The sequence below is a fragment of the Sus scrofa genome, chromosome 15 (assembly GCF_000003025.6).
Source record: "Sus scrofa isolate TJ Tabasco breed Duroc chromosome 15, Sscrofa11.1, whole genome shotgun sequence".
In the NCBI taxonomy this organism is placed as follows: domain Eukaryota; kingdom Metazoa; phylum Chordata; class Mammalia; order Artiodactyla; family Suidae; genus Sus; species Sus scrofa.
The window spans coordinates 30,066,677-30,094,528 of NC_010457.5; the positions used below are offsets into that span (position 1 = coordinate 30,066,677).

General features: G+C 47.1%; 1 protein-coding gene across 1 annotated transcript in view; it reads left to right on the forward strand.

Moving 5' to 3' along the window:
• Positions 5,466-27,852, forward strand: part of TFCP2L1 (transcription factor CP2 like 1) — a 59,669-nt gene continuing 37,282 nt past the window's right edge. Inside the window, 3 exon segments of the mRNA XM_005671641.3 lie at positions 5,466-5,676; positions 6,334-6,363; positions 9,559-9,710. Of these exon segments, the coding sequence (XP_005671698.2) occupies positions 5,615-5,676; positions 6,334-6,363; positions 9,559-9,710 (244 nt within the window). The 5' untranslated portion in view covers positions 5,466-5,614.

Sequence of the window (27,852 nt, forward strand, 5' to 3'; positions counted from 1 at the left end):
GCCTTTGATGGATCCATCTTATTGGTGCAAACTAGGTCACAGATCTGCAAGGGAGGCTGGGACATGTAGTTTACAATTTTGACCTTAAGAAGGTAGGATTCCCAGTTGTGGTAAACCAGCATATTTCACTGATTCTGAGATACATAATGTTGTGAAATCATCTTCATCGAAAGGGTGCAAATGAAGTGTCTGCAGCTTGGAAGAAACTTCTGGAACAAACAGGGCTCCTAAATGCTGTACCATTGGTGCTCCATCCCCAAATGCAGGAAGCAGAACCTACAATGGACAATGCTGAGTTAAAAGGGGGTCCAGAAGGGTTGGACCTGAAACGTAGAGAACTTCTAGAAATAAGTTAAATGGCCTCCTTTGCAATGTTTTCCTTTCTAATGGGTGTACAAGAGGGATGGACACCTCAGTAAATAAAACAAGAACTTTCAAGAACAAAATGTAAAGTCTGAGGGATAAGAAATCATTGTGTCAGGAGTTCCCTTGTGGTCTAGTGGTTAGGATACAACATGGTACCCAGGTTCAATCCTTGGTCTAGAATTGAGATCCTACATCAAGTCACTGCACACTGGGGGGAAAAAAATAAAAAGGAGAAAAAAGTAGTTTCCCTTGTGGCTTAGCGGGTTAAGAACCTGACTAGTGTCCATGAGGATGCGGGTTTGATCCCTGGCCTTGCTCAGTAGGTTAAAGATCAGGCATTGAAGCAAGCTATGACATAGCTCACAGATGTGGCTTGGATCCAGTGTTGCCATGGCTATGGTGTAGGCTGGCAGCTGTAGCTTGAATTCAACACCCAGCCTGGGAACTTCCATGGGCTGCACCACGGGTGCAGCCCTAAAATAGGTGAGAGAGAAAGAAAAAAAGAAAAAGAAAGAAAACACTGTGTCATTATTTAATTCTCAGTATTTTCTCTTACTGGTCCATAAAATGATGGGCCGTCTTATGATTCATGGCATCTTAGAGTCAAGGAACTATTCTGTCAAAGCCTGAGGAAGGATTCAAGGGATTCTAGGCAAACTTGTGAACGTCTGCTCTGGTGGAGAGGGCTGAGAGGAGTTGGCCCACTCCTGGCCGCTGGAAGCATGCGGGAAGAGCAGGTGAAGCAAATGTGGAGCCCTGGACAGGGCAGCACACTCTCTCCTCCCTTCCCACTTTTGTTTGAGTTGGTCCTCAGGCCTGGAGAACCCACCTCTGTTTTCTTTCACCTACAGGAATCTTACCTCCCTTGGAACCCAACTCAAATCTTCCCCCTGCCCCCTCTTCCAGGAAGCCTGTCTAGGTTACCAGGCTCAGTTTCCTCTCTGGGGGTGATCGCACTGAACCTCGCTGTGCTGTAGTGGAGAGTGCATGCAGGGAATGAATGCCCGTGCAGAGCTAGCACTCAGCAAATGGAGCTTCCTATCTCCTGCCTGGGGCTTTGCCTCTCAGTGGGAGTCACAGTCCAAGGAACTATAAAGAGGGCCCCTACGAGTAGCACAGGGAACTATACTCAGTATTTTGTAATAACCTATAAGGGAGGACAATCTGAAGAACACCAATTTGCTGTGCTGTACACCTGGAATTAACACAACATTGTAAACCAATTATACTTCAAATTTTAAAAATCTTGGGAGTTCCCATGTGGCTCAGTGGAAATGAATCTAAGATTCATGAGGATGGAGGTTGGATCCCTAGTCTCGCTCAGTGGGTTAAGGATCCAGCATTGCTGTGAGCTGTGGCATAGGTTGCAGACGCAGCTTGGATCCCAATTTGCTGTGGCTGTGGTGTAGGCCAGTGGCTACAGCTACAGCTACAGCTCCAATTCAAACCCTAGCCTGGGAACCTCCATATGCCGGGGGTGGAGCCCTAAAAAGACAAAAAACAAAAAACAAACAAACAAACAAAAAACCAAAAAAAAACTAACTTGGACTTCCCTGGTGGCACAGCAGGTTAAGCATCTGGCTTGTGGCTGCTGGGGCTCAGGTCGCTGCTGTGGTGCAAGTTTGATTCCTGGCTCTGGAATTTCTGCATGCTGTGGGCGTGGCCAAAAAAGACCTTTTAAAAAAAAAAGGAAGAAAGAAAGAAAGCATGCATCATTGATTGGCCAGAGGCCAGGTCTAGGAGGGCTCCCTCCTGCCAGCACTGGGCTTGTCCCATTTCACTGCCCCGTGGTGGGCATAGCAGTGAGGTCTGGCCCTGCCACTAGCCTGAAAAAGGCTGCATGCTCTTTGTTGGCACCTGCTGCCTGCCAAACCCGTGGGTATAAAGGAAAGGGTCCAGGGAGAGGCTCACCCCAGGAAAACTTCCATGCCTATGGGATCTGGGGGCCCTGGCCGCTCCTTGGGAGCAGATGCCCATCTGATCACAGCACATTTGCCCGGCCTCATGCCAAGAAAGAAAGGCAAAGCCTCAGGGCAGGAATGGATGGTGGCCCTGAACTCTGAGATCTGGCCTCAACACCCAGTGGTGGCATTTAGCCTCCTGAGCCATAGTTTCCGCATCTGTGAGATGGGGTGATAAGCCTACTTCTCAGGGTGGGTAAATTCCATGGCACTGGGCCTGGCACAGAGTAAAGTCGGTACCCCATCATAAGTGAGTTGTGGATGTTTACAAAGTGAAAAGAGGGACGGGTAGGCCATTGCCTGTGTGTCTGTCTCCTCACTGGACTGGGAGCCCCTGGGGTCCAGACCGGGCCTAACCGTGCCCTGTAACACTGACAAGTTGCGGTCAGGGCCATGCGTCAGTGTCCAGACAGCCTGACTCAGGGACAGTCTCTGAGGGCATTGCCTACCCTACCCTTAGGAGAGTCAACATCTAGGAATGCAGTGAAGGTGTGCAGTCACCTAAAGGCACGGAGAGAGCTGGTCACTCCCTGGAGGCTACACCCACTGACCCCAAAGCTCATCGCCACCTTGAAACTAAGCCTGATGAGCCCCATTCACCAACAGCAAAGCTGAGGCTGGAAGAGCCCAGCACATCTCTCTGTTGGTGGGAACCCACCATGAAGACGCTCTGTGGCTGAAAGCCGCATGCATGCCTTTGCTCCCAGGGCTGCACTTTGGGCAGGGCTGGGGGTGGGGGGTTGGGGGGTGGCAGCTCATTTCTGTGCCTTGTAGTGTCTGCTGGAGCAGATCCATGGGCCAAGCAAAGTGGTCTTTGTTGGTGGCCCGAATGGCTGGGGCCTGGTGGGCCTTGCTCACCACTGGGGCAGTTAGGCTTGGTGGTCCAGGGAGCCAAGAGAGGGGCAGCAGAAGCCGCCTGGCCTCTTGGGGCCAGCTGGAACTGGGACCCTTGTGTTCAAAGCAAGTCACAGGACCATCTTGATGTGATGAGTCACACACCTGACAAGCTGGTGGAGGTGGGGAGGGTGGCAGAGAAAGCCAGGTTTGGGCCCCTGTGAGCTCTTGTCCACATTGGTTGCCCTCTAGCCTCAGCTGGAGACCCTTCTCCAGTTCTCCCTTCATGGATAGGCCTAACTTCCATGCACCCATCTGTCAGGTGGCACCACTTTTACCAGGGAGCCTTTCCCGTGTGCAAAAGTCCTCCCTTGTGTTCCTAGGTGAGGCTTCTATGTCCTTGATCATGCTGCTGTCAGAAGGCAGGCTTGCATGTGGTGTCCCATGCTCCTGGCACATGGCAGGTGCTCTGGAGGTATTTGTCCAGTGAGGGAATCCAGAAATGGGCCTGCTTTTTCCACAGCTCCCCAGAATGCCTCCTGTATAAACACTGGGCTCGTCAGGGACTCTCCGATGGAGCTTCAGGTTCAGGGTGTCAATGTGGAAGGTCCCTTGAGATGAACAGCTGTGCAAGTGATGGGAAGGAAGCAGGAGTGCACCTTCCAAGGGAGGAAGGGGAATCCTGAGGCTAAGACAGCCCATCAGCAGAGATGGCCAGACTTTGATGTTCTTGTCTGGGAAGTCACTGGGGCCACCTCAGCAGGGGTGTTATCTTGGGTGAGGTGGCTCTCTGCAACAGAGCGCCTGGCAGTGCCGATGGCTGAGAGCTGTCTGCTTGTAGCCCTGTGGCTGGTGCAAGAATCCTTCCTTGGGAGTTCCCATTGTGGCTCAGCGGGTTAAGAACCTGACTAGTATCCATGAGGGTGCAAGTTCAATCCCTGGCCTTGTATAGTGGGTAAATGATCCAGTGTTGCCACAAGCTGTGGTTTAGGTCGCAGATGCAGCTTGGATCTGGCACTGCTGTGGCTGGGGTGTAGGCCGGCAGCTGCAGCTCTGATTCAACCCCTAGCCTGGGAATTTCCAAATGCCTCAGGTACATACCTAAGAAGACAAAAAAGAAAAAGAAATCCTCCTTGAAGGGAAATCTCAGTGGCAGAGGAGCAGTGAGGAGTAGTAGTCCCTAAGGGCTGCTCAGAGGAAGTGGCCGCCAGCTGTCACCTGTGGCTGAAGGGAGAGCAGCAGAGAGAGCTGAGCCAGGGAGGATTTTAGACACCCTCATGCTTGGGGGAGCTGGCAGTTCTGGTCCGGGTCTCCATGGGATAAAAGCTCTTCTGTGCCAGGAACAGTGTCATGTAGAGGGGGTGCGGATGCCACTTGCGTGTGGGTTAGAGTTCTGACCTCCACTCCCTCCTAACTGCCCCACCTCCATGACCAGCTGTCCACACTCCTTCCAGACCCATCTTTCCAAAAGGCAAATCAGATACTCAACTCCTCCTTACAACACACTTAGCGTAAAAGCCCAGCTCCCTCTTTGCAGGCCTGACAGGTCCTCTTTGATCTGCCCCACTCACCCCTCCCACCTCACCTCCTAAGCTTTCCTCTTGGTCACCCAGCCCCAGGGCCTTGGCAATGACCACTGCCCCTGCCTGGAACCATTTTCCCTCCAGATGTTCGCAGAGGTGAGTCCTTTGAATCTATAAGGCCTCAACTCAATGTCACCTCCTCCAGAAAGCTTTCACTGACTACTGGCTGGATACATTCCTTTTTTCATATTTATTCAGCAGATGTTTACAGAGCACTCATTATGACCCAAACACTTTTCTAAAAGGTAGGAATCCATCCTTGCCCTCTTGGAGATTATATTCTACTGGAAAAGACAACCCATGCACAAGGATACATTAAAAACAAACAAGACAAAACACGATATCTGGAAATGTCAAGTGCTATGAAAAATCAAGAGTAAGGTAAGTGGGCAGAGCGTGTTTGGTGTCTAGGTCAGAGACCGCTTCCCTATCACCGTGCTGCTCCGGGGACCGGCCCTGGGCGCAGAATGGAGAAGGCGCGAGAAGGAGCGGGAGGCCACTGGGACTGCGGCGATCCTTACCCGATCCCCACCCTCGGGGGTCGGGAAGGAAGGAGGGCCAGGGCGGCCGTGCTGCCCGCTCTAGATCGCCACCCTGCTGGCGCGCTCGCTCCCGGGAGGGGCGCGCCCAAGCGGTGCGGGTCAGCCAGGTGAGGCGGCCACAGCCCGGCAGCGCAGCCTGGGGGCGGGCCCGGTCGAGGCCCCGCCCCCCGGGCCGTCCATAAATGCGCGGGGCGGGTCAGCGCTTAGCTCCGGAGCGCCGCTTGCAGGTGACCGTGAGGTCTGCGCGTCCGGAGTCGCGTCCGGAGTCCCGTCCGGTCCCGTCCCGTCAGCTGCACGCCCGAGTCGGGCCGGGCTCGGAGCCCCAGCCATGCTGTTCTGGCACACGCAGCCCGAGCACTACAACCAGCACAACTCCGGCAGCTACCTGCGGTAAGGGTCGCGCCGCCGCGGCCCTACAGGCAGCCCCCGGGCTTGGGCCGAGGGCGGGGCCCTGGAGGGGAGCTGCCAGGCCAGGGGTCCCGCGTCCTCGCTGCGCCCCTGCCTCCCCACTGTCTGCCCTTTGGGGACTGAGAGGGAGGTCTGCCCAGGGTCCTTCCTGGGACCGACAGACGTTCCCTGGTGGGATCCGACGCTCGCAGTGGACCGCCCTCCGGGAAGTCGGGTTTGCGGAGCCTAGCGCTGGTGAGGCTGCTCCCCTGACGACCCCCGGCGGGAGCGCAGCACGCGTCTGAGGCCGCAGCCTCCCGGGGCGGTCAGTCAGCCCCGACTCTCCTCTCCCCGCTCGCGTCGGAGAAGAGGGAGCGTCCAGCCATCAATCTGGAGTCTGTCTCAGGAAGTCAAGTCCCCTTCTCTTTGCCCCTCTCCGCCCGGGTCCCTTTCGGAGCCTCGCGTCCTCTCCGCTGTCCTTGATCGGGTCGAGGGGCGAGTGAGAGGCCAGCGTTGACCTGCGCTCGGCCTCGCGGGCCGGCGGTGGCGGCGGAGGACTCGGGAGGGACCGGTTGCCTCCTCCCACCAGGTGGTCTTGCCAGTTTGGGTCCGAGGCCCACACGTTTATTGCCCTTGATGGAAATCTTTCTTCTTCTGCAGGGATTTGACTAGTGCTCTTCAAAGGGAAAAGTAAGTCCTGCCTGTTTTGCAGTCCTCTCTCCTCTCCCCTTTAAGGAAGTGGCACCCCCACCCCCCACCCCACAGCTTCAGTTCCTGGAGAATTGTTTTTCCCTGTTGTGCAGCTGGCCCGGTACTAATGGGCAGTCATTTCACTTTCTGAACTCGCCTGAGCCAGCTTTAGCCTGTCCTTATTTCCATCCTAGTCACAGTTTATGAAATGTGCCTAATTTAACCCAAAGGGCATTTGGTAGGAGCTCAGAGAAAGTGAGTTGAGTGGGACCTCGGGACCCGCTGGTGCTGACAGCCCCAGAGTGAGAGCGACCTGAGTGCTTTATTTTGTATTTCTAGCCCCAAGAAGTTCCACTCAGATTTAGCAGTACAGGTGCTTTGTAAATCCTGGCTTTTGATAGATGTTTGTCCCGTAGACCTCTGTGAAGAAATCCCCATTCTAAAAGGCAAAGGAGTTTAACTGCTAAGTCTGCTGGTTTTTATTCTTGGGCCAGAATAATAGGAGATGGCGTAAATCTATAGAGTCTTAATTAAGAACTGACACTCCCTGCTGACCCCTGCGATGTCACCAGAGGGAAGCTGCTCTGGGGGATGTTGCACGCCCACTGGGCAGATGTCAGTCCTGGGCAGATGCCAGTCCTGGGCAGACGATGGTGTCCATCCACTTACATGAGATGAGGCAATGGAATACTTTGCCATTGTACTGTGTGGTACTGTTTTAGTTGTAATGTTACCTGAATTTTTGCTTGTGGCCATTAGGTCTGTTGCCATACCTCTGAAATGAGTTTGAAGGTGACCCTGAGGGCAGAAGTGAGTGGATTTAAAACTTCCTGGACACTGAAAATGTCATCCCTTTCAGGAATAATTTTTCTCGTGTGTGTGTAAGGGGGTGCCCCTGCCACTGAGATGGGAATTTGTTTGCGGAGCACTTCAGATACCTTTTTAGGATTTTGTTATTGCATTAAGCAGGGTGAGGTGGGTTGGGAGTTGGGGTGAAAGGTACTATAAAGCCATATTGATTTCTAGGGTTATTTGGGACGTGGATAAAGAAGCATTTGGTCCACATGCTTTAGTTAACTTCTTGGCAGCTGGGGTTTTCACCCTGGTAGAGGTTGACCTTGGGGAAGGCCAAGGTGAGGGTCAGTGAATATGCCCCTGGCCCCCTGGCTCTAGAGTGGAGGTCTTGTCCCTTTCTTTGGTTTTTGCTGTTTTATTTTTGGTCCTCTCCTGACTGTGCAGCACCTCTGCAAGTTTTCAGACCTTCCCAGGGGGAATGACCTTTACCCCCTTCTCCTCTCCTTCTGTTTGATGTTCTTGTGACTTTTATTCTTCAGCAAATAAGGATGCCAGGCTTGAAACAAGTTACTGTTGAGTGATGGTTCTTACCACCACCCCCCAACTCCCACTTTTCTTTTCTTCTTTAATTTAAAGGCAGCAGCTCATGGATTATTAACATGGTCTGGGCAAACATGAAAGTATGCAATCCCGGGTGGGCAGGCCTGCCTGCTTCCCCCCTGTTCCTAGATAACCACTTGGGCTGGGAGTGCACCCCAGTGTGGTCAAGGGAAGGTGTGGTGTGCAGGAGTCAAGACTGCCGTCCCCTTGTTGGTGGGCCGAGGATGGTGGCAGGGGAAGGTGTGGCCCAAGCCAGGCTTTTCCTTGTTTTTTTTTTTTTTGTTTTTTAGGGCTGCACCCATGGCATATGGAGGTTCCCAGGCTAGGGGTCCAATCGGAGCTGCACCTGCCCCCCTGCACCACAGCCATAGCAACACCAGATCCAAGCCACATCCACGACCTATGCCTGAGCTCACCGCAATGGTAACACTGGAGCCTTAACTCATGGAGTGAGGACAGGGATCTAGCCCGAATCCACATGGATTCTAATCAGGGTTCATTACCGCTGAGCCACAATGGGAACTCCCAGACTCTTCCTTGGGAGACGTGCTCACACCTGCCCGGGTGTGTGTGGGATTTGTGTTTTAGAGATACTTGTTTATTGTGTTGTGTGAGGAACTGATTGTACCAGTGACTCTGCTGTTTTATAGAGTTAAGCGGGGTCAGCGAATCGGGTTTGTAACCCTGGACACTTGAAGGGAGGAGGTTATCAAGATAAAGGCACTGGCACTTTTTTGGGCATAATTTCTGTGCCGTTTATAACCTAGAGAGCTGGTTAGGAGCCTGTCCTGCTTGCAGGCCATTCATGTTCTCAGGGATTTCTTTTTCCCTTGTGAAGATATTTAAACAATAGACCTAGAGACAAGTTCTTGGGTTATAGGCTGATTTTTTTTTTTTTTTTTTTTTTTTTTTTTTTTGGCTCTGATGGGGATTTTTGTTTAGAGGTGGAGGAAAAGAACCTTTGAGCATCTGAGTATTTTCCACTTGCTTAAGAAAACTGAATTGACAGCAAGATCCTTCTTGTTTTGCATCTAGGAGATATTAGGATGACCCTTAAAATAGGGGTTATAGGCCAGCAGGCCTTTTTTTTTTTTTTTTTTTTTTGAAAGGGCAGAGGGATGTATCCATTTGGGTGATGGAAGCAAACAGCTTCTGCATTTGCATAGTTTATAGAGCCCAGAGGACAGAGTTGTATTGGTCTCAGAAGTGGCCAATAACTAGAATGGTTTATTTTTTTATTTTTAAAATTTTTTAAAGTAGAGTTGATTGACAATGTCTGTCAATTTCTGCTGTATAGCCAAGAGACCCAGTCATACACATATATATATATATATATATATATATATATATATATATATGGATATGTACATGAATATAGTACACATTCTTTTTCTCTGATCTTCCATCATGGAGAACAGTTTGTTTAAAAAACTAAAAATTTTGTTCCGGTTCTTATTCTAAAAGCCAGACTCTTGTGGATGGACCCCATGTGGCATCTAATGTTCACTTCATTGCCGCTTTTGTCACAGAGATTTCTGTAATTTGTCGATTTAAAAAATCTCCTTCGTACATTTTTACCGCCCTGATGTTTTGGCTGAATAAATCCCTCGAAGGTCATGGAGTAAAAGTAGAACAGGACTGATTCCCCCGTTGGGAAGCATCTTTTGAGTGTTGGTGACCCTGTCTGCGGGGCCATGCACTGTGCTTGGCAGTACTGCCCTTGACCCTGCGGTCTGTGTCCTGGCTCTGGGCCCCTGGGGGCTCGGCTCCTGACCGCCTGCTTCCTCCTGTGTGTTGCAGCGACGTCCTTGCTCTGCCCATCTTCAAGCAGGAAGAGCCCCAGCTGTCCCCGGAGACGGAGGCCCGCCTGCCGCCCCTGCAGTATGTGCTGTGTGCTGCCACATCCCCGGCTGTGAAGCTGCACGAAGAGACCTTGACCTACCTCAACCAAGGTAGTGCTGGAGCTCTGGGCCCAGGGACCGCTAGGGGCTGGGGACATCATCCAGAAGGGCTGGAGACTTTGACCTGAATGACCTGTTGCCTTGTCAGAGAGGGAGAGCTGAGCTTGGGAAAGGAGGCTCTGGTGGCAGATAGCTTCTGTTTCCTGCTCTGCGGCTCCTGAAGCCTCAGTGTCTTCATCTGGAAAATGGACTCATCAGCTATGTTTCACTCAGACCAGATGTGGGTCACGGTCCTGGCACAGGCCCTCCAGGGAGCAGGTGCTCGGTGATGGGCAGCCACGGGGTAACTACTGCTTGCTGGGCCCACAGCTGGGGTCCTTTCCTGGACGCAGGTTGAGCACTGTGGGTATACAGGTCAGCTGCCCCTTCTGGAGCTGCAGAGATGGGAAGGCCCGCCTAAGGCAGCCTGGTGGCCGGGTGCTACATGTGCCAGGCTGGGGCCCTCAGTGGTGGTAGGGACCAGCTTGCTCACAGCGTCCTGAGAGAAAGGGCACATGCTTTGGAATTGGCAAGGCAACCCCGGCCCTTCCCAGCACTGTGGCTTTGAGTCGCCTTTTCTTTTTCTCTGAGCCTCAGTGTCTTCACATGTGAAATGAGATGTGTTGTTTTGTGAGTTTTCAAAGAGTGAAGGTGTGGGAGGTGCCTGTTTGGTTTCTGATGCCCTCATTCAGGACACATGGATTCATGTCCTAACTGACGGTTTCTGTACCGATTATGTGTCTGTGTTTCTTGTACCCCCTCCCCTGGTCACCCCAAGTGGATTAATCACCCCTCCTTTAAAATGGGAAGAGCAGAGGGGCAGGGGCCACAGTGGTTCTGGAACGTGGCACTAAGTGCAAGGAAGTGGCAGTGTGGTTTGTTCTATCCCAGCGGCTTCCTTTCTGCAGAACTTGGGCTCCCCAATCTGGAAGCCAGACCGAGGTGGAAGTCCAGCCTGACCACTGGGCCTAGCTCTGACAGCTGAACTGCTGGCTTCTGGGTCCCGAAGCAGCTCAGGATTAACAGGTGGCCCTGTGTCTGCCTCTGGATGGGACCTCCCTTCCCCCACTGTTGATGTGATCCAGGGATGCTCATGCTTATCCCTGTAGATGGTCCTGCATCCTCAGCTGGTTGCCAGGCCAAGCTCAGTCAGCTCTTGGGTGCCTGGCTCAGGCCCTTAGATCTGTGTTCCAGCTGCTGAAGCTGGTGATCGCTGATGGCCAGTGACCTGGCTGCATGCAAGACTCCCTCTCTGTGTCTGCGCTTGTTTGAGGGTGGAATGGCTTTGGATGTTCTCCTTTCTCTTTCATGGAAGGTCAAACGTACCAACTTGTATACCTTAGAGCAGTGGTTTTCCCCTCTGGGCCTCTGCTTTCTCACCAAAGTGTATCATGAAGAAATTGGGTGATGTTTACAAAGCATCAAGCTTGGGGTGGTGCTTGTTCCTGGCCTGTCCTGGGGCCAAGGTTCTGCTGCTGGACACTGTGTGCGCTCCCGCCCCCCCACTTGTAAGGCCTTTGACTGCTCCTTCCCTACTGTAAGGCCTTTGACTCCACCCTCACCCCGTAAGGCCTTTGACTGCCTCCCTCACCTTTTCTCTGCCCCCTCCCTCATCAACTTGGGACAGTGTTTGGCAGTCAACCTATTAGGTCTTTTTAAAAGACTTATCTTTTACTTAATATAGGTAAGTTAAGAGAAGGGAAAAGAATTACTGCTATATTAATTTGATATATTTGGTTTAGATCCTTTTTAAGTTATATTTTATGTATATGTGTGTATGTGTATATATATATATATACATTTTTTTTTCTTTTTTGGTTTTTTAGGGCTGCACCCACAGCATATGGAGGTTCCCAGGCTAGGGGTCGAATCGGAGCTACAGCTTCCGGCCTACACCACAGCCACAGCAATAGGGAATTTGAACCATATCTGCCACCTACACCACAGCTCATGGCAATGCCAGATCCTAAACCCACTGAGTAAGGCCAGGGATCGAACCTGCAATCTCATGGTTCCTAGTCAGATTCATTTCCAACAGGAATTCCCAGTTATATTTTCCTGATTATTAAAATAATACATGTTCATGGAGTTCCCGTTGTGGCGCAGTGGTTAACAAATCCGACTAGGAGCCATGGGGTTGCCGGTTCGGTCCCTGCCCTTGCTCAGTGGGTTAACGATCCGGCATTGCCGTGAGCTGTGGTGTAGGTTGCAGACACGGCTCGGATCCCGAGTTGCTGTGGCTCTGGCGTAGGCCAGTGGCTACAGCTCCGATTCGACCCCTAGCCTGGGAACCTCCATATGCCATGGGAGCGGCCCAAGAAATGGTAAAAAGACAAAAAAAAAATAAAAAATAAAAAAATAAAATAATAAAATAAAATAATACATGTTCATTATAGAAAATTTGGATCATTTAGAAAAGTATAAAGACAGTTAAAAGAAAAATTAAAATCTCTAATTTCACTTGAGAATCATTGCTAGACTTATTTTTACATATTTGTATATGTAAAATTAAAATAATGATCATGTTACAGATATATATCCTGTTTTCTTCATTTACTACATTTGTGAACTTTTTCATGTCATTAAAAATGCTCTGAGGAGTTCCCTGTTGGCTCAGCCAATTGAGGATCTAGCATTATAACTGCTGTGGCTCTGGTTACTGCTGTGGTGTGGGTTTGATCCTTGCCCAAGAATTTCTGCATGCTGCAGGTGAGGCCAAAAGGTACAGTAAAACAAGAAAAAAATGCTCTGAGAACTTAGGTTTTTGTAATGGTTGCATAGTATTTTATTGTTAACTTTGACTAGTCTCATGGTATGGACACTTAATTTTTAGTTGTCGTTGTGTGAAATGTTGATTATTATGTTAGATAAATAGATTAGAGGTACACTTACTGGGAGTTCCTGTTGTGGCTCAGGGGGTTAAGAACCCAACTAGTATCCATGAGGATACAGATTTGACCCCTGGCCACACTCAGTGTTGTCGGGAACTGTGGCATCAGTCACAGATTGGGCTTGGGTTTGGCATTACTATGGCCATGGTGTAGGCTGGCAGCAGCAGCTCCAATCTGACCCCTAGCCTGGGTACTTCCATATGTCGCAGGTGCAGCCCTAAAAAAAAAAAAAAAAAAAAAAAAAAAAAGGCGTACATTTCCTGGATCAAAATGTTTGAGTCAAAAAGCTTTTCAGACATCTTACAAAACTGTCTTCTCAGCAGAATGTACCAATTTACAGGGTAACCAGCAGGGTACGTTTCACTGTCTCTTTCTCATATTGGATTTTGTGGTGTTTCATCTGATGACTGAAACATAGGACTTAATCTAAAACTATCATTTCTATCATTGCTGATGGGGTTGCATATTTAAAAATATATTTATTGATCTTTAAATTTCTTCATCAGTTATGTTCATGTTCTTTGCACATTTTTTTTTAATTGGGATGGTTCTATCTTACCAATTGTAAGAACATACACTGTATGCAGAATATCAGCCTTTTAGTTGCCATAACTTGCAAACCTTTTCCACCTGACCACTTAACTATATTTATTGTGAGATAACTATATCTATGGTGTGAGATATAGGTCATATGATTTTTTTAGTGTAGAAATTTAAATATCTGTTGTCAAATCTTTCAGTTTATAAAATGATTTTTCTTTATGTTTAGAATGCCTGCCCATCCCCCAAAATCAGCTCAGTGGTTTCTTAGATTTCATGTAATGATTTCTGAATTTTAATATTGCAGCACATTTGGAATTCTTTTGCAAACAATAATCAGTCATTTAATGATATTTTGGATTATTATTACATAAAATATATGTATTTATTTTTTTTCCCCAGCTTTACTAGTGGGATTTATCTTTCGTATGTTGCATTTGGAATTTGTGATGTGATGTAAAGTCTAAGCTTGTTTTTCTAAATAGTTAACCTACTAGTTAATACTCAGTTTATCTTATTCATACTGGTTAAATGCCACTTTGGAAACCTTTAAAAAGCCATATTCTAAAGTATTAATCCAGAAAAGTATAAATATTTGTTCTATACACCTGATATTCACTGATTCTTGCCCCATTTCTTTCTTTCTTTCTTTTTTTTTTTAGAGCCACACTAGTGGCATATGGAAGTTCACAGGCTAGAAGTCGAATCAGAACTGCAGCTGCTGGCCTACACCACAGCCACAGTAACGCTGGATCTGAGGCTTGTCTGTGACCTACACTACAGCTCATGGCAACACCAGATCCTTAACCCACTGAGTGAGGCCAGGAATTGAACCTGCGTCCTCATGGATACTCGTCAGTCTCATTACCGCTGAGCCACAATGGGAACTTCTTGCCCCATTTCTAATTGAACTAGTTGTGGCTGGGAAACACGTTTCCATTTTTGGGAGTAGAAGTTTCTTTTATCATTCTTAGCCATTCTCAATCACTTATTCTTATGGATGGATTTACAACCATTGAAACTTCCTTCTATATTTAAAAAAATTTTTATGATATACTTTATAAAATTGTTTCTTGCTTTTATTAAATACTATTCTGATTTTTCTGTTATCATCAAAGCTCTTAAACATTATTTAAAATATCTGCGTATTGTTTCACTATTTTCTCTTATTAATCAGGACAGATTATTGTCATAACTCCTGGAAGAAAATATCCAGTGTAATTATTTGAGTGTCTAGCTCCCATAATAGAATGGAAGCTGGTGAGGGGAGAGCCAAGTTTATGCTTTAACATTGTATCCTCAGCATTAAGCTTGGTGCCTGGAGAGTAGATGCTCCGTAAACATTCAGAACATTTAAAAATAAGCATGATTTATTTTATTTCTATGTTGTCTTTCTTCTCTCTCTCTCTCTTTGGTTGCTATTATTAGTAATGCTGTACTTGATAGCTTTTTCAGTGTATATTTTTAATTTTTATTTATTTATTTATTTAGTCTTTTTGCTATTTCTTTGGGCCGCTCCCGTGGCATATGGAGGTTCCCAGGCTAGGGGTCGAATCGGAGCTGTAGCCACCGGCCTACGCCAGAGCCACAGCAACACAGGATCCGAGCCGCGTCTGCAACCTACACCACAGCTCACGGCAATGCCGGATCGTTAACCCACTGAGCAAGGGCAGGGACCAAACCCGCAACCTCAAGGTTTCTAGTTGGATTCGTTAACCACTGCGCCACGACGGGAACTCTGGTGTATCTTTTTTAAAGTAGTTTATTATCATCTATGTCATGTGACAAATAAGCATCAGTTTCGAAAAGAAGTAGTTTTGACATACCAGTTGATAGTCAAAACCTTCCTGGTTAATTGAAGAGTTTGCTATTAAGCGTCTAATGTTTATTGCACTGGCTCTCTGATGTTTGTGCCACTATTTCTCTGAGGCCATCCCATGTCTTCTTTTTTGTAACGATATGTTTAAGGTTCTTGGAGAACTTGGAAGAGATCTGTGAATGAAAAAGTCATTTAAGATCTGTGCTGGATCTGTGAATTAAAAAGTCATTTAAGCTATTGGATGCTCATTTCTCATTGTGGTGTCAGACCCATGCCCTAACATCATGGCTTGCATAAGGTGTGTTACTTAACGGGTGTCCTATCACCAAGCCCAGTGGCTAATTTTGGATACAGTGAAATGGTCTGGGAAGCCAACTCTGTCCTCTTCCTCTGAAATGGAGTCCTGAGGAAAAGGGTATATAGCTGTTGAGTGGAGGTCTGCAAACTCCCAGATCAGTCTCTTTGCCAGTGGCCAAAGGTCACTGTGGAGACAGATCTTTCCTGAAGGCTGGAGCCAGAGGGAAGGGATGAAGGAGGCTGTGGGGGAGGAGTCTGGGAGATCAGAAGAAAGAGACCCTCAAGGCAATCTGTGCAGGGAATTCTGACTTTGAGATAAGAGCAACTTTGCAAGCATGGCTTGTTATGGAGAAAGCTTTGGTATTTCCTACCAAAGCAGCCCTCGAATCTGAAGTATAGTGATGGATTTTCACAATAGTACAGTCATTCATTCATGGAATAAAACTTCCTGTCCACTGGAAGGAGAGGATAGCTCCGGGAGAGAGAGAAAAGCCATGTGGAAAGGCAAAAATGGGTGGGGGTGGGGATGCAGTTAAGCATCACACTGTGAAGACTCCTAATCCATTCAGGAGGACTAGGGTTTGGAACATAAGGAAGAGTTCGAATGATATATGGCGGGAGAGGTAGACCAGATGGCCAAGGTCTCCAGTTGCCTTTCTGAGGCTGGTCCTTTGGGCAGTGCCTCCAGCTCTTCCTCTGTAAGATGGAGGAAATAGAATGCCTGCAAAGTAGGTGCTATTGTGTAGTTAAAATGAGTTAATGCATGAAGAGCACTGAAAACAGTGTCTGGCACATAATAAGCACTAACACATTAGCCATTATTAACAATAGAGTGATACATGTTTTCCCTGTTTGGAAGTTAACATGCTCAACAAATTGGGACTTTGATTTTTTTTAACTATTTTAATCCTTTCTTTTCCTAATTGAAAGATTAACGCAGAGTTGGTGCTAGAACTAAGAACTGTACTTCTTAGAACTGAAAGGTGGTAGCCTGGGATAGATTAAAGGCAATCAGGTCTGCTGAACTTTTCTGTTTGTTCTCCATTCACTGTACAACCAGATAATAAACATAACCCACAGGAGACATTCCTATGCAGGGTGTTAAAATACCATCTTTAAAACTGCGATTACAAAAAGCATGGGACTCTTAAGTGGTGTGAACTGTTGGGTGAAGGATTATTTAATTGGGAGGTGGGGACCCCGTCTTTAGAATTCCCAAAGCATTTTCTGGTCTTCTCTTTGGAGTAATATCCCCACAATGGATCCTTCCCCCTTTATGGAAGGCAGGCTGAGAGAAGCGAGATCAGGCAGGCGTAGGGAGAGGTTGAGTACTGGTGTGACTGAAGAGAGTTCTGGAAAGGGAGGCCCCTGCTTCTCCCAGGACTTCAGACAGGCAGGATTCTAGTCTGGTACTTCCGGGAGCTGTGCTCGCCCCCTGGAACTCCTGTGGCAGCTCCCAGGGAGGGCATGTGAAGGAAGGAGCCAAAATGGGCGAGGAGAAAAATGCCTCCTTGAACAATGACAAAAACCCCACAATCAGTTCTCCTGTCCCACCCCAACCCTTCAAGCTCTCCACTCACAGGGACCCGAGGGAATGGCCAGGAGATAAGAACCCCCAGCTGGAAGTCTTATCTTCCTGGATCCTAGAACTGAGGCAGAAGGCAGCTTCTGTTCTAGGGCAATCGCTTAACCTCTAGGATCCTCGGTTTCCTCATCTGTGGGATTAGGCCCGTTTCATTTTGTGGGTTGCTTGAAAATGAAATGAATAACAACTCTTTCCTAAATACTGCACACATATCCCCCCCCCCCGCCCCCTTTATCAGTGGCTTTGAATTTAAGGAATGAGGCAAAGGATTAGCTACTTTGTTATTCTTCCTCTGTAGCTGAAGTTTTCTTTCCAGATTAATTTTTAGCCTGAAGTTTGGGAATATAAACTGAGGAAACCAAATGACCCTTAAATACATGACTTTTCTTTTTTTTTTTTTTAAAACGCTTTTTCTCTTATTCTTTGCTGAATCTAAAAATAGCACCTACTTCTTGTACAACAGCCAAACAGTAGAGAAATTTGTACTCTTAAAAAGCTTCCCATAATCCCACTTTCCAGATTTTTCTTAGTCACATATTAACCTGTATATGTCTAATCGTATAGTCACACATTAACCCAGCTATGTCTAATTATACAGGCACATGTACATGTATACTTACAGAAATGAGTGCGTCTCTTTCTTTTTAAGAAAAATGAGATGTTAGGTATACTATTTTAGCAACTTTTTTTCCTTCCCTCCAATGTGTCTTCAAAGTCTTTCCACCTGGATACATTAAAAAACAAAAACCAAAACAAACAAATAAAAAACAAACCTGATCTTTGCTGGTTACATTATGATCCATTGTCTGGATGTTGCATAATTTGTTCATTTGAAGAACATTAAGCTTGTTTCCATTTTTGTTCCATAACTACACCCAGCACTCCAGTGAACATCCATGTACACATATCTTTGTGCTTAAGCAGAAGTGAGAGTATCTGTATGTAGAATATCTAGATATCTAGAAATAGATAGAAATAGAATGGCTGGCCCAAAATTATGATAGATGCTGCCATATTGCCAAGCAATGGAGTCAATGAAGTTGTACCAATTTGTACTTTTATGAGCGATACTTATCTGAATAATTGTTTATTTCCTTCTTCTGTATTATCTTTCTTCCATCTCTACACACCTGGAATACAAATTCCCTAAGGGCCGAGACCTTGGGTATCTAGTTCACTGCTGGTCCTAGCCTGGTGCCTGGCATATAGAACTTCTTTGAATGAATGAAGCATGTCTGTTTTTCTATCCTTTTGACAATGTGTTGTAACCTTTGATAATTAGTGGGGGAAATATAAGGTATTCCTGTTTTAATTTGTATTTTCTCAAGGATGTTGAATATTTTCTCATCTTTCATTTGATTCTTTCTATTCTTTTTGCCTTTCATCTGATTGACCCATTTTTTCAAGTGGGATTTTTTCATCCTTTTCTTATTGATTTGTAAGGGCTCTTTGCATATTTGGGATAATGGGTGAGCTATTTTCTTATGCTTTCATATATTTTACTCATTTTTCTGTCATTTGTTAGCTTGTTCTTTATTTTACTTTTTTTTAGAAAAGTTTTCCCCCAGTCCTTTATACTTTGGAACTTATTTTGGTATGTAAGGAATGAAGTAGGAATACAACCCTGTAAGTTTCCAAATGACATTATATTGGCCTAAATAAATAAATGTGGGGAGTGTTCATTTGGTAGAATACTATGCAACTATAAAAAGCATGAAATTGGTCCTTATGTATATCCATGAAGGATATCCAGCATGTGCTATTTAAAAACAACCATTTTCTCTCTGCTGGTAATACCAGTTTGAATGACACTATTAATTGTCCTTTCTTAGAATCTTGGTGGCATATTGAAAGCTGGGAGTTTTGGTGTTGTGTATACCCAAGTCCCAGTTCTGGCTCTCTTCATTCCCAAGTTACCAAGCGTGTCAACTGTGTTTTCTGTAAAATGGACGTAACACCTATTTCAGGTGTTGTCTTGAGAATTAACTGAGATATTTGTTGTTGTTTTCACTGTGCAAGGATACTTTATTTTGGCTACATGAAATTTGGAAATGTTTTCTCAGCAAAGAATTTTATAAACCACATAACAAAGGTTGAAAAAAGAAAACAAAATAAGGACCAGATGTTTTCCTAAATGTCAACTCCCCTTATTAATCTATGAATGAATCAACTAATAAAAATACTAAAAAAGTTAGCTGGGGTTTTAGTTCTTGTTGATTAGGTTTTTTGATTTCTATGTTTTTAAAACTAATCAACATTTATGGAAATAAATATGGGGTTCCTTGTACACATTTATTTATTTCTCCCTCCCTCCCTCTCTTCTTTCCTTCCCTTCCTTCCTTCCCTTTCTTTCTTTCTTTCTTGGCCACACCTGTGGCATGCGGAAGTTCCCAGGCCAGAGACCCAACCTGCACCACAGCAGTGACCCAAGCCACTGCAGTAACAATGATGGATCCTTAACCTGCTAGGCCATAAGGGAACTCCTTATACAGTTTTCTTCTCACATCTCATCGTGTAGAAATGATTTTCAATGTTTCCAAGGTCTCCTCCTGGTTTTGTCAATTACGCTTTAAGCAATAGTGGACCACTTAATTAAATTTAGAGATAATACTTAAACAACTTAATCCCAGAGAGTCCAAGGAACTCAGAATGATGTATTTTCAAGAATTGTGTTAAAAGTCATCTGTATTCTGTGTCAACTGAAGAAAAAAAAAAAAAGCACAGCCTAAAAATTGAGACTTATGTTTACTTAGGCCCAGGAGGCAGCTTCTTAGATAACTCTGAGGGACAGCTCTGCACAGTCAAGGGAGGAGCCAGGATATACAGGAGTTTTTGCAACAAAGACCAGGTAGCCGGAGCATCAAAAGATTACTGTTAATTAAAGAAAACCAAGATATCTCAAGTTAAGGAATTTAGTGCTTTTCTATGTATGGGAAGAGGCAAGGGTCTGGGCTCACTGAATCATTCCTTTGATGTGCACCTCGGCTATCTGGGGCCAGCATCCTGGCCTCTCTCATCCAGAGTCCCTTCAGGGCTCACCGTTGGGGGTGGCTGCAGTGGCTGATGGCTTGATGGCGGCAACATCCTTTGTTTACTGATATGGTGGGTAACATTTTTTTCATTGACTTATGGAGACACCATATTAGACAATTAGAATATGAGAACAAATTCAGCATCAGTTAAACAATGCATTGAATGCAGTAAGCCTCCATCAGAATTAATTGAAAGAGAAAAGGCATATCAGTACTTGCTCAGAGCTCAGAGGTGGGCTGCTGTAAACCCACATCCAGCCTCCCTCTTACCCTGAATCACTGAGCCCTCTCTCCTGCTCCTATGGGGACCTGACGATGCAGAAGATGTCCTGATTTGTTTTCAATCAAGGTTTGATTATTTTTTGGGTATTGTGGGGCCAAAAGATAAAGAGACATTACCATGAAAAAGGTAGTTTGTTACTCACAGTTCCCAAAAGGAGGACACAAGTTACAAGTCACCCCCCACCCCCGACCCCCTGCAAGGCCATGGGGAAAAGCACCAGGGTCAGTCAGGAGCAGAGGGAGTGAGGGGAGAATGTGGGCAAGACCCCTTCTCGTGGTTTCTAGGGGAAGGAGGGGCGAGATATCAGGGCAGAAGGGCTGGCTCTGCTTTTCTGGTGCCAGGCTCTGGGATGACTAGGGTGAGGGACAGTGGCCTGGAATGTGATGTTCTGTGAAAGCCTGACAGAGGATGAGGGTGGGGTAAGGGCTCTGCATTGGTTGGTTTGCATATGGGAAGCATCCTCCAGACTAGTTAAACCCTAGGAATTGGCTAGTCCTGGGAGGGGCAGGATTCAGAGCGTTCTGATGTCAAAGCATCCTGGTTCATTTAAAATGCCCTGACTTTCTTGGGCACTGCCTTGGGCTACAGGGAGAATTACAGGCACAAAGCGACCACATGGGAAAAGCTGGATTTCACTTTTTTTTTTTTTTTTTTTTGGTCTTTTTGTCTTTTTAGGGCTGCACCTGTGGCATATGGAGTTTCCCAGGCTAGGGGTCTCTAATCAAAGCTGTAGCCGCTGGCCTACGCCACAGCCGAAACAACATGGGATCCAAGCCACGTCAGTGACCTACACCACAGCTCATGGCAATGCCAGATCCTTAACCCACTGATCGAGGCAAGGGATCGAACCTGAGTCCTCATGGATGCTAGTCAGGTTCGATCACTGCTGAGCCATGACGGGAACTCCTGGATTTCACATTTTAATTCAGCCATTTTTACTTGTTGCAAGCATTCCATGCCCCTTATTTTATTTTATTTTCTGGGCTGTGCCTGCAGCATGCAGAGATTCCTGGGCCAGGGATTGAACCCGTGCCTCAGCAGTGACCCTCACACAGCAGTGACAATGCCAGATCCTTAACCTGCTGAGCCACCAGGAAACTCCACCGTTTCCTGCCCTCACCTCTATTGAGCTTTTTCTCAGGCATCACACAACCATCAACACATTTTCTGGAGCAATTTTCTTGTGGGAGCTGATCCATCCACCTCTGATTTCTGCAGGTCTCTGCCGTCTTCCTGTAGGAGTCAAGGTTTTGAAGTTTTTGTACACTCTGAGATGCTTCTGTGTCTCAGCAATCAATTCCCTCCTCCACTGGGTTCCTGCAAAGTGGCATTTCATGATTTTGATGGCATTCCAGCAGTGTTGTGTTTCAGCTGGAGGTGGTTTTTGTTTGTTTGTTTGTTTGTTTGTTTGTTTTTCTGTCTTTTTGCCTTTTTAGGGCTGCACCCATGGCATATGGAGGTTCCCAGGCTAGGGGTCTAATTGGAGCTACAGCTGCCGGCCTGCACCAGAGCCACCAAGACCAGATCCGAGCCGTGTCTACAACCTACACCACAGCTCACGGCAATGCCAGACCCTTAACCCACTGAGTGAGGCCGGGGATCTATTTGGATTTGTTTCAGCTGCGTCACGACAGGAACTCCTTCAGCTGGAGCTTTTGTGTTTGTGTTTGGCTGTTAGTCTTCTTAAAATAATGTTAATTGGCATAGAGTTGACTTCCAATGTTGTGTCAGTTTTAGGTGTACAGCACCGAGATTCAGTTCTATGTATACACGTATCCATTCTTCCTCAATGTTGTGTCAGTTTTAGGTGTACAGCACCGAGATTCAGTTCTATATATACACGTATCCATTCTTCCTCAGATTCTTTTCCTGTGTGGGTTATTATGATATTGAGTTCCCGTGCTCTACCGCAGGTCCTTGTCAGCTGGAGCTTGTTGAATCTGCCTGTGCATTTTCACACTGTAGAGATGCCTGCTCTGGTTGGAGATTTTGGATTTGAGCTGCAAGGGCTCCAGGCATTTGATTCTCTGTAAAACTACTCTGTTTTTTCGTTGACCCCTGAGGGATTATCTCAGTTTGCATTTTCTGATTCACTGTGGTTGCCTGACGCCAAGTTGCCCTCACTCATGTAATCTCTCAAGGGATCAGGTGGGTTTATCATCTTCAGAGAGTTTAGCTGGCTCGCTTTATCGTTGCCCTTCTGTACCCTTTTGTATGCTCAAAAAAAAAGGGCTCCTTCCACTTACCTGCCCTTTCCTTCCCTTTAGCATCTTCTCGGGCCAACAGCTTCACTGTTTTCATCAGAACCATTTGCTATTTCCATCTGATGGTCTGCAATTCTTTCAAGATATGTTGAAGTCGGTCTGGGCCCGAAATCACTTGGGACTGGAATGATTTAGAGGCCTCCGCAAGTGACTGTGTCTGGCCTTCCAGATGGGCTCTCATCACTCCATGAAATCAAGTTTTGGGGTCGTCCCCTGGCAGCCTAGTGGTTAAAGGATCTGGCATTGTCACTGCTGTGGCTTGGGTCACTGCTGTGGCGTGGGTTCAATCCCTGGCCCAGGAATTTCTGCATGCTTTGACCAATAAATAAATAAATAAATAAATAAATAAATAAAAAGAAAAAAAGAAACTTGGGGACTTGCTTTCTGGTCCCTGTTGAGGTATCCCCCAGTGCAAAGGTGGACCCAATCGCATCTTTTTGTTTCCTTTTTTCTTTTCTTTAGGGCCTCACCTGAGGTATATGGATGTTCCCAGGCTAGGGGTTGAATTGGAGCTGTATCTGCAACCTACGACACAGCTTGTAGCAACGCTGGCTGGATCCTTAACTCACTGAATGAGGCCAGGGATCAAACCCACATCCTCTCAGACAATGTCAAGTCCTTGGCCTGCTGAGCCACGATAGGAACTCCCCCTCCCACCCCTTTTCTGACTGCCCTGCAGCGTATGGATTTCCTGGGCCAGGGATCAGATCTAAGCCACAGTCGTGACTTGCAGCAATGACGGATCCTTAATCCACTCTTCCAGGGCAGGGGATTGAACCTGCATCCCAGTGCTCCAGAGACACTGGCTATCCCATTGCACCACAGTGGGAAATCCCCAACTGCATCTTTATTAAATGTTGTCCAGCACTCGGTAATGGGCTTTGTACCATCAGAGGACTAGCCCCTGCTGCTGTGGTCTTGAGGGCTTCTGTAATGCACTGAATCTGCTCACTGACTAGACACACTCCTCAGCTTGGGCAGAACAGCGCCTACCCCCCAAAGTACCTTGGTTTTTTACCATAAAAATAGTCAAAGGGATGCATGCTGTTTCAGGGGGAAGTTTCAGGGGAAAGTCAAATGGACTTGAGCCTCGTTCCTGTAATTTGGACAACCTCGTCAGACCATTTCTGGTCAGAGCAGCCTTGGCCTGGCCAGTGGCTTGGGTGCTACAACTCCTGCCTAGGAGCTCAAGCATCCTACTCTTGGGCTAGACCTGGGCCTGGCTGCTAAGACAGACCATCATGGACCAGGAGGGGCAGTGGGGTCCATGTGTAATTGATTTCACTCTGGTCACTGCACAAGTAGGAAGGGTTAGGATTTGTATGGCATCGTGGGAAGATAATCATATTTTGAACTATGGATAGAATTACTCAGAAGAGTGTGTTTAGAAAACAAACTTAGGGTTACTGAAGGGGAAGAGGGTGTGGTAGTAAATGAGGGATTAGTTCGAAATTTGGGATTAGCAGATACAATCTACTCTATATAAAATAAACAACAAGGTCCTATTGTAGAGCGCAGGGAACTATATTCAGTATCTTGTAATAAACATCATGGAAAAAAAGATGAAAAAGAATATGTAAGTATATTCCGGGAGTTCCCATTGTGGCGCAGTGGTTAACGAATCTGACTAGGAACCATGAGGTTGCGGGTTCGATCCCTGCCCTTGCTCAGTGGGTTAACGATCCAGTGTTGCCGTGAGCTGTGGTGTAGGTTGCAGATGCAGCTCAGATCCCACGTTGCTGTGGCTGTGGCACAGGCTGGCAGCTACAGCTCCAATTAGACCCCTAGCCTGGGAATCTCCATATGCCGCGGGGTGCAGCCCAAGAAATGACAAAAAGACAAAAAAAAAAAAGAAAGAGTATATTTCATATGGCTCCGTGGTCACAACACCAACTAGTATCCATGAGGATGTGGGTTGGATCCCTGGCCTCCCTCAGTGGGTTAAGGATCTGGCATTGCCATGAGCTGTGGTATAGGTCACAGACGAGTCTCAGATCCCACATGGCTGTGGCTGTGGTGTAGGCCGGCAGCTGTAGCTCTGATTAGACCCCTGGCCTGGGAACTTCCATATGCCACAGGTGCAGCCCTAAAAAAAAAAAAAGTAATTAAAAAAAAAAAGAATGTACGAGCCCCTTTGCTGTACACCAGAAACTAACCAACACTGTAAATCAACCATACTTCAATAAAATTGAAAAAGAATGTGTACAGATTTTCTTCTCTGAATAGGGAGGGTGTTTTGTGTTTTGTTAAAGGAGCCATTGTCCAGGAGTACTTACCGTGATTGTTCCAACCCCTTCATTTCATGAGAGAGGGAGGAAGCTCGGCAGAAAGGTGGAGCTGCCATTTACTCCACCTCCTTCTTCTCAGGACTGGGTTCCTGTCAAGGTTCCCTGGGGGTGGGGTGGGGTGGGTATGCTTCCTTGCAAAGCTATCTGGCCATGGAGCCTCTAGTTTGGGTGGGTGGGTGTGTCCTGGTTAGAGGCTGGAGATGGGCAGCTTCCGCTTTACCCTTACCTGTCTCATGTGGGCGTGTCCTGTGGGCTTCCTGAGAAGCCCCCTGTCACTGATGGGGAGGGAGGGGTCTGGAGAGTGGGGCTGACTCATCAGTAAGCACAATGGGTTCCAGGCAGTCTCCTGGAGGGCAGGCTGCTGTCTTCTCTCCAGAGGGGCTCTGGAGCAGGGTGTGGGCCTTGGACTGCCAGCATCAGTCTCCTGGAGTGTGTGCTTCCTGCTGTGTTAGACCTGGAGCTGCAGGAACCTGTTTTCACCAAGCACCCCTGTGATTGATGCTTAGGTCTCCTAGCAACCGGGATACTGCTCTTCGCCACCCCTTCCAGAAAGAGACCTGGACCTTGTGAGGGCAGGTGGGGCTGGCCCCACTCTTGTACTTTGCAGGTAGAGGACCTCTCTGCAACCAGCCTGGTGCTCTGTGCTCAGGCAGACCTGGGAGGTCCTTGACCTTCCTCTCCTGTGGGCAGCATGTGGTCTCCAGCCAGTACCCAGGCCCTGGAAGCGTCCCTCTGGGTGGTTAGGGGACCCTGTGTCCTGAATGGGAAGAAGAAATGGTACCTGCTCTGGGTTTCACAGAGGTGGACCAGAGGCGATTCCTCCAGTACTGGGGCTGGAGGGGGTCTGAGATGCCATCTCTGATGTCTTGCAACTGAAAATGTCCACGGACCAGGGTCCCCTGAGAGCTGGGTAGAGATGTTGTAGAATCTGGAGTTCTCCTGTAGCACAGTGGGCTAAGGATCTGGCATTGCACTGTAATTGCTCGGGTCACTATGGTGCAGGTTCAAACCCTGGCCTGGGAAATTCTTCGTACTGTGGGCATGGCAAAAAAAAAAAAAAAAAAAAAAAATGCAGAATCTAGGGTCTGCTGCAGGACTACTGAGCCAGAACCTGCATTTTCCTGGAAAGTTACCAGGTGATTTATGAACGATTTTATTTTTATTTTATTTTATTTTATTTTTTATTTTTTAATTAAAAATTTTAAATTAAAAAAATTGTTTTCTTTTATATATTTTTAAATTTTATTTAGTTTAAAAAGTTCTTATTGTTCCCATTGTGGCTCAGTGAGTTAAGAACCTTACTAGTATCCACGAGGATGAGGGTTTGATCCCTGGCCTTGCTCAGTGCGTTAAGGTTCCAGCATTGCTTTGAGCTGTGGTGTAGGTCACAGATGCGGCTCTGATTTTGCGCTACTGTGGCTGTGGTGTAGGCCGGCAGTTGCAGCTCCGATTCAACTCCTAGCCTGGACACTTCCATGTGCCACAGGTGCAGCCCTAAAAAGACAGAAAAAAAAAAATTTTTTTTTTTTTTTTTTTTTTTTTACTGTTACAGGGCAGACAGTGAAGCCAGCAGGTGCTCCTGAGAACATAGGCCCCCAGCCTCCCCTCACCCCCACCCCCAGGGGCTGCTGCTCTGTGCCTGTCTCCCAGGAGGGTAGGTCACATGCTCACCCAGACTGAATGCCTTTGCCCTGCCTCAGTGTTGCTGCCCTCGCCCTTGCCTTCTCCACTCTGAGCAGAGGCTGAGTTAGTTCCCTGAGCTGTTCTGTCCCTCAGCACCACTCCCCTGGGAGCCGTGGGATTGTCCTGACAAGTCCTGTGTGCCCTGACCAGTGACTGCCCCTGAGGGTCCTTATCATATCAAGGCTGAAACAGAAAATGGGACTGCCAGGGGCTGGATGGTGGTGGCTGGAGTGAGGGACCTGAAGGATCTGGCTCCCACTTTCATGATCTTGGCCATCAAGGGCCTGAGAACATGAGGACACCCCCAGCCAGGGACACAGTTCCTGCTGGGCAGCGCTGGGAGGGGAGGTGCCCGAGTGAATCACAGTTCTGACTTTATCTTAGAGATTTGGGTTCCTACTCTTAACTGTCCTTTGACCTACTAACTTACCTGTTCGCACTGCTCCCACCTGTGTTGGAGGGTACCTGTTTCTTCATACCCTTGCCTGGACTGTGTTGTCAGCCTTTTGAATCTTTCCTAATAGGCACATGGAAAATAAGCTCCGCCTTTTACTTTGCTTTCACTGCCTTGCCATGGACTGTTATGAGTGAAACTGAGCCATCTTCTCAGATGCTTGTAAGCTCCTTGCATTGCTTTTCCTAAAAACCTGTAGTTTATGCCTATTTTTCTCTGGCCCCTTTGCTTATCAATCTGCAGGAAGCACTGGACTAGGTTGAACCACACCATTGACCATGTTGTAAATCAGAACAGTCGACTATCCACAGTTTCATGTTGCTCATTTTTCCGAGATGAAGGGTTCTGTTCAGTGGTGTGGTGAGGTAGAAGTTCGTTGTGCAGAATGTAGTGAATTTCCTGTGAACAAGTCATAACCAAGCATAGAATAAGACAGGAGAGATGCCATTCCTAGTACTGAGAGCGAAATCAAACCACTTTAAAAGATGTTCATCAAAACAAAACAAAACAAAAAAGAAAAAAAGAGAAAAAAAGGAGTTCCTGTGGTGGCGCAGTGGTTAAGGAATCTGTCTTTTGTCTTTTTTTTTTGTTGTTGTTGTTGTTGCTATCTCCCGGGCCGCTCCCGTTAACCATGGTTAAGGAATCTGACTAGGAACCATGAGGTTGCGGGTTCAATCCCTGGCCTTGCTCAGTGGGTTAAGGATCCGGTGTTGCCGTGAGCTGTGGTGTGGGTTGCAGGCGCCGCTTGGATTCCCAGTTGCTGTGGCTCTGGCATAGGCTGGCAGCTACAGCTCGGATTCGACCCCTCGCCTGGGAACCTCCATATACCGCAGAAGCAGCCCTAGAAAAGACAAAAAAAAAAAAAAAAGATGCTCATTAGTTGTCTGTGGGTCCGAAGACCTCTGATTCACAAACAGCTGGTGGTGTGTATGAGCACGGGTCCACCCTGGTCTGTGAGCCACAGGTCTGGGTGGGGCTTGGGAATCCAGAGCATTTGGGGGAGGAAAGAGAGACAAAT